This window comes from Oncorhynchus keta, chromosome 21 (genome assembly GCF_023373465.1).
Source record: "Oncorhynchus keta strain PuntledgeMale-10-30-2019 chromosome 21, Oket_V2, whole genome shotgun sequence".
Lineage (NCBI taxonomy): Eukaryota > Metazoa > Chordata > Actinopteri > Salmoniformes > Salmonidae > Oncorhynchus > Oncorhynchus keta.
The window spans coordinates 34801653-34809304 of NC_068441.1; the positions used below are offsets into that span (position 1 = coordinate 34801653).

At 47.8% G+C, this 7652-nt stretch overlaps 1 protein-coding gene across 1 annotated transcript in view; it reads left to right on the forward strand.

Moving 5' to 3' along the window:
- The window catches only part of LOC118381216 (phosphatidylinositol 4-phosphate 3-kinase C2 domain-containing subunit beta-like), a 125272-nt gene that overhangs the window by 69986 nt on the left and 47634 nt on the right, over positions 1–7652 (forward strand). Inside the window, exons 13-14 of the mRNA XM_052473761.1 lie at positions 1679–1849; positions 1925–2033. Of these exons, the coding sequence (XP_052329721.1) occupies positions 1679–1849; positions 1925–2033 (280 nt within the window). The remainder of the gene's footprint in view (positions 1–1678; positions 1850–1924; positions 2034–7652) is intronic.

A 7652-nucleotide genomic window follows, 5' to 3' on the forward strand; every position in this document is an offset into this window, starting at 1 on the left:
CTGCTGTTCAGTTACAGTGAGGGATTGTTTACTAGCTCTATAACGTTACTCTGCTGTTCAGTTACAGTGAGGGATTGTTTACTAGCTCTATAACGTTACTCTGCTGTTCAGTTACAGTGAGGGATTGTTTACTAGCTCTATAACATTACTCTGCTGTTCAGTTACAGTGAGGGATCGTTTACTAGCTCTATAACGTTACTCTGCTGTTCAGTTACAGTGAGGGATTGTTTACTAGCTCTATAACGTTACTCTGCTGTTCAGTTACAGTGAGGGATTGTTTACTAGCTCTATAACATTACTCTGCTGTTCAGTTACAGTGAGGGCTCGTTTACTAGCTCTATAACGTTACTCTGCTGTTCAGTTACAGTGAGGGATTGTTTACTAGCTCTATAACGTTACTCTGCTGTTCAGTTACAGTGAGGGATTGTTTACTAGCTCTATAACGTTACTCTGCTGTTCAGTTACAGTGAGGGATCGTTTACTAGCTCTATAATGTTACTCTGCTGTTCAGTTACAGTGAGGGATTGTTTACTAGCTCTATAACGTTACTCTGCTGTTCAGTTACAGTGAGGGATTGTTTACTAGCTCTATAACGTTACTCTGCTGTTCAGTTACAGTGAGGGATCGTTTACTAGCTCTATAACGTTACTCTGTTGTTCAGTTACAGTGAGGGATCGTTTACTAGCTCTATAACGTTACTCTGCTGTTCAGTTACAGTGAGGGATCATTTACTAGCTCGATAACGTTACTCTGTTGTTCAGTTACAATGAGGGATCGTTTACTAGCTCTATAACGTTACTCTGCTGTTCAGTTACAGTGAGGGATCATTTACTAGCTCGATAACGTTACTCTGTTGTTCAGTTACAATGAGGGATCGTTTACTAGCTCTATAACGTTACTCTGCTGTTCAGTTACAGTGAGGGATCGTTTACTAGCTCTATAACGTTACTCTGTTGTTCAGTTACAGTGAGGGATCGTTTACTAGCTCTATAACGTTACTCTGCTGTTCAGTTACAGTGAGGGATCATTTACTAGCTCGATAACGTTACTCTGTTGTTCAGTTACAATGAGGGATCGTTTACTAGCTCTATAACGTTACTCTGCTGTTCAGTTACAGTGAGGGATCATTTACTAGCTCTATAACGTTACTCTGTTGTTCAGTTACAATGAGGGATCGTTTACTAGCTCTATAACGTCACTCTGCTGTTCAGTTACAGTGAGGGATCATTTACTAGCTCTATAACGTTACTCTGTTGTTCAGTTACAATGAGGGATCGTTTACTAGCTCTATAACGTTACTCTGTTGTTCAGTTACAGTGAGGGATCGTTTACTAGCTCTATAACGTTACTCTGCTGTTCAGTTACAGTGAGGGATCATTTACTAGCTCTATAACGTTACTCTGCTGTTCAGTTACAGTGAGGGATCGTTTACTAGCTCTATAACGTTACTCTGCTGTTCAGTAGCAGTTACAGTGCCACTCCCAGACTACTCTCTTCTAAGAAAATGTGTATTTATATTATAGCTACTGCATTTCACAATTCAACTACAACTGAATCTCTCTCCCACTCTCTCAACCCCCCACGCTTTCTGTCCTTCTCTATTCCTCTCTTCCCCTTCAATCCTTCTCTATATTCTCCTCTCTCTCATTGCATTTCCCTCCCTCCCTCCACCCCGCAGGGTGTGTTTCCCAGTGCAGATCAACCAGTTGCCAAGGGAGACCCAGCTGACAGTGACTCTGTATGCCAGTGCTCTGCCACCCCCTGGAGGAGTGGAAGAGAAGGGTAGTAAGCAGCGCCGCAGCATCGAATCCCTGGGCTGGGTCACCATGCCCCTCTTCAACTTCAGACAGTGAGTATTAGTCCACAGGAGGGTGGGTGGGTGGGTGTGCGTGTCTGAGATTATGACCATCACCCTCTCCCTCAGCATCCTGACATGTGGGAGGAAGCTACTGGGTCTGTGGCCTTCCACCCCAGGAAGTAACGCTCGCTCCAGCTTCCCCAACTTCAGCCAGCCTGACAGCGTCATCCTGCAGGTAACTGACCTAGTCACACACACACACACACACGGCATATGTGCGCACGCACACACTTTTTTCCTCCTCTTCCTTCCTCTCTTTCTCTTATTTCCCTCTATTTATTTTTCAAGGTGTAGTTCCCTATTACCTAGTGTCCTCCTTTTTCACTCTCTCTCCTTTTCTCTATATCCATCTGTTACAGCTTTCCTTTCTTTCCTCTCCGCCCTCCCTCTTCCTCACTCTCTCCGCCCTCTTTCCTCTCCGCCCTCACTCTCTACGCCCTCTTTCCTCTCCGCCCTCCCTCTTCCTCACTCTCTCCGCCCTCTTTCCTCTCCGCCCTCCCTCTTCCTCACTCTCTCTGCCCTCTTTCCTCTCCAGACTGGCCTGTTTCAATAAACATACACCGTTGCTCCTGGTTAAAAGAACAGCCTATAAAAGGCTTATTCACAGGCTACAGGTACAGTAGGTTTCCTGCCTCCGTGTCTAACATGAACGTTGTCTGTCTTTAGACCCGTTTTAGAGCGGTGGCGCAGATGGGGGTTTGGACTTCCAAAGTGCTCGGTCTGTCTGTATGACCAGAATACTCTCCACACATGTTAAAGCATAGGCAGAGGGACTCTCACAAACATTGGTATTCATGCATGTAGTACACACACTACAACTGCTATCTGCAGAAGGGACCTGAAAGTAGGTCAGTTGGATCTGCTCTGTCCACAAAACTCACCCTGGATATTAGAGTGCCCTGCTGTCTGTCTACCCTTCCTTCTGACACACACGACCTCCTCGCTCTCACTCACTCATTCTCTCTCTCACGCACGTAGACACAGGGTTTCTTCTCAGCAGTATTGTATTGTAAACCCAGTCCCTCATGCAGTGCCAGCCCAGTGTGTAGCAGTGCCAGCTGGCCCGTAGCGCTGGTTCCCAGTTGCTCTTTGTCTCAGTGCTGTGGGCTGCGTTAAAATGGGATCTGTGTGTGTGTTCTATTGCAGTCGGTCTCCTCGTTAACGTGGCGACATCATTTGAGGCTTCATACTTCATCACTGATGGCAGAACAACATATGCTTACACACACACTCCCCCAGCATCGCATAAGACACATCTGGGGCCTGGAATACATCTGTCACTCATTAATCTGAATCTCTCTCTCTCACTCACTCACTCTCACACACACACACTCCCCCAGCATCGCATAAGACACATCTGGGGCCTGGCATACATCTGTCACTCATTAATCTGAATCTCTCTCTCTCACTCACTCACTCTCACACACACACACTCCCCCAGCATCGCATAAAACACATCTGGGGCCTGGAATACATCTGTCACTCATTAATCTGAATCTCTCTCTCTCACTCACTCACTCACTCACACACACACTCCCCCAGCATCGCATAAGACACATCTGGGGCCTGGCATACATCTGTCACTCATTAATCTGAATCTCTCTCTCTCACTCACTCACTCTCACACACACACACTCCCCCAGCATCGCATAAGACACATCTGGGGCCTGGCATACATCTGTCACTCATTAATCTGAATCTCTCTCTCTCACTCACTCACTCTCACACACACACACTCCCCCAGCATCGCATAAGACACATCTGGGGCCTGGCATACATCTGTCACTCATTAATCTGAATCTCTCTCTCTCCTACTCACTCACTCTCACACACACACACACACACACTCCCCCAGCATCGCATAAGACGCATCTGGGGCCTGGCATACATCTGTCACTCATTAATCTGAATCTCTCTCTCTCTCTCTCACTCACTCACACTCACTCACTCACTCACTCACTCACTCACTCACTCACTCACTCACTCACTCACTCACTCACTCACTCACTCACTCACTCACACACACACACACACATCTACAGACCCCCCCAGCATCGCATAAGACACATCTGGGGCCTGGCATACATCTGTCACTCATTAATCTGAATCTCTCTCTCTCTCACTCACTCACTCTCACACACACACACACACACTCCCCAGCATCGCATAAGACACATCTGGGGCCTGGCATACATCTGTCACTCATTAATCTGAATCTCTCTCTCACTCTCACTCACTCACACACACACACTCCCCCAGCATCGCATAAGACACATCTGGGGCCTGGCATACATCTGTCACTCATTAATCTGAATCTCTCTCTCTCTCACTCACTCACTCTCACACACACACACACACACTCCCCCAGCATCGCATAAGACACATCTGGGGCCTGGCATACATCTGTCACTCATTAATCTGAATCTCTCTCTCTCACTCACTCACTCTCACACACACACACCCCCAGCATCGCATAAGACACATCTGGGGCCTGGCATACATCTGTCACTCATTAATCTGAATCTCTCTCTCTCTCACTCACTCACTCTCACACACACACACACACACACTCCCCCAGCATCGCATAAGACACATCTGGGGCCTGGCATACATCTGTCACTCATTAATCTGAATCTCTCTCTCTCACTCACTCACTCACACACACACTCCCCCAGCATCGCATAAGACACATCTGGGGCCTGGCATACATCTGTCACTCATTAATCTGAATCTCTCTCTCTCTCACTCACTCACACATACACACACACACACACACACACACTCCCCCAGCATCGCATAAGACACATCTGGGGCCTGGCATACATCTGTCACTCATTAATCTGAATCTCTCTCTCTCTCTCACTCACTCACTCTCACACACACACTCCCCCAGCATCGCATAAGACACATCTGGGGCCTGGCATACATCTGTCACTCATTAATCTGAATCTCTCTCTCTCTCTCACTCACTCACACACACACACTCCCCCAGCATCGCATAAGACACATCTGGGGCCTGGCATACATCTGTCACTCATTAATCTGAATCTCTCTCTCTCCTACTCACTCACTCTCACACACACACACACACACACTCCCCCAGCATCGCATAAGACGCATCTGGGGCCTGGCATACATCTGTCACTCATTAATCTGAATCTCTCTCTCTCTCTCACTCACTCACACACACACACTCCCCCAGCATCGCATAAGACACATCTGGGGCCTGGCATACATCTGTCACTCATTAATCTGAATCTCTCTCTCTCACTCACTCACTCACTCTCACACACACACACTCCCCCAGCATCGCATAAGACACATCTGGGGCCTGGCATACATCTGTCACTCATTAATCTGAATCTCTCTCTCTCTCTCTCTCACTCTCACTCACTCACTCACTCACACACACACACTCCCCCAGCATCGCATAAGACACATCTGGGGCCTGGCATACATCTGTCACTCATTAATCTGAATCTCTCTCTCTCACTCACTCACTCACTCTCACACACACACACACACACTCCCAGCACGCATAAGACACATCTGGGGCCTGGCATACATCTGTCACTCATTAATCTGAATCTTCTCTCACTCACTCACTTCACACACACACACTCCCCAGCATCGCATAAGACACATCTGGGGCCTGGCATACATCTGTCACTCATTAATCTGAATCTCTCTCTCACTCACTCACACACTCACTCACACACTCCCTCACTAAGACACATCACCTCACTCATCTGTCACTCATTAATCTGAATCTCACTCACTCACTCACACACACACACACACACACACACACTCCCCCAGCATCGCATAAGACACATCTGGGGCCTGGCATACATCTGTCACTCATTAATCTGAATCTCACTCTCACTCACTCTCACACACACACACACACACACACTCCCCCAGCATCGCATAAGACACATCTGGGGCCTGGCATACATCTGTCACTCATTAATCTGAATCTCTCTCTCTCTCACTCACTCACTCTCACACACACACACACACTCCCAGCATCGCATAAGACACATCTGGGGCCTGGCATACATCTGTCACTCATTAATCTGAATCTCTCTCTCTCACTCACTCACTCACACACACACACACACACCCCAGCATCGCATAAGACACATCTGGGGCCTGGCATACATCTGTCACTCATTAATCTGAATCTCTCTCTCTCTCACTCACTCACTCTCACACACACACACACACACACACCCCAGCATCGCATAAGACACATCTGGGGCCTGGCATACATCTGTCACTCATTAATCTGAATCTCTCTCTCTCACTCACTCTCACACACACACTCCCCAGCATCGCATAAGACACATCTGGGGCCTGGCATACATCTGTCACTCATTAATCTGAATCTCTCTCTCACTCACTCACATACACACACACACACACACACTCCCCCAGCATCGCATAAGACACATCTGGGGCCTGGCATACATCTGTCACTCATTAATCTGAACTCTCTCTCTCTCTCTCACTCACTCACTCTCACACACACACTCCCCCAGCATCGCATAAGACACATCTGGGGCCTGGCATACATCTGTCACTCATTAATCTGAATCTCTCTCTCTCACTCACTCACTCTCACACACACACACTCCCCCAGCATCGCATAAGACACATCTGGGGCCTGGCATACATCTGTCACTCATTAATCTGAATCTCTCTCTCACTCACTCACTCACTCACACACACACACACACACTCCCCCAGCATCGCATAAGACACATCTGGGGCCTGGCATACATCTGTCACTCATTAATCTGAATCTCTCTCTCTCTCTCACTCACTCTCACACACACACACTCCCCCAGCATCGCATAAGACACATCTGGGGCCTGGCATACATCTGTCACTCATTAATCTGAATCTCTCTCTCACTCACTCACTCACTCTCACACACACACACACCCCCAGCATCGCATAAGACACATCTGGGGCCTGGCATACATCTGTCACTCATTAATCTGAATCTCTCTCTCTCTCTCACTCACTCACTCACTCACACACACACACACACACTCCCCCAGCATCGCATAAGACACATCTGGGGCCTGGCATACATCTGTCACTCATTAATCTGAATCTCTCTCTCTCACTCACTCACTCTCACACACACACACACACACACTCCCCAGCATCGCATAAGACACATCTGGGGCCTGGCATACATCTGTCACTCATTAATCTGAATCTCTTCTCTCACTCACTCACTCTCACACACACACACTCCCCAGCATCGCATAAGACACATCTGGGGCCTGGCATACATCTGTCACATTCATTAATCTGAATCTCTCTCACTACTCACTCACTCTCACACACATCACACACACACACACACACTCCCCAGCATCGCATAAGACACATCTGGGGCCTGGCATACATCTGTCACTCATTAATCTGAATCTCTCTCACTTCTCACTCTCACACACACACACTCCCCAGCATCGCATAAAGACACATCTGGGGCCTGGCATACATCTGTCACTCATTAATCTGAATCTCTCTCTCTCACTCACTCACTCTCACACACACACACTCCCCCAGCATCGCATAAGACACATCTGGGGCCTGGCATACATCTGTCACTCATTAATCTGAATCTCTCTCTCTCTCACTCACTCTCACACACACACACACACACACACACACTCCCCCAGCATCGCATAAGACACATCTGGGGCCTGGCATACATCTGTCACTCATTAATCTGAATCTCTCTCTCTCACTCACTCACTCACACTCACACACA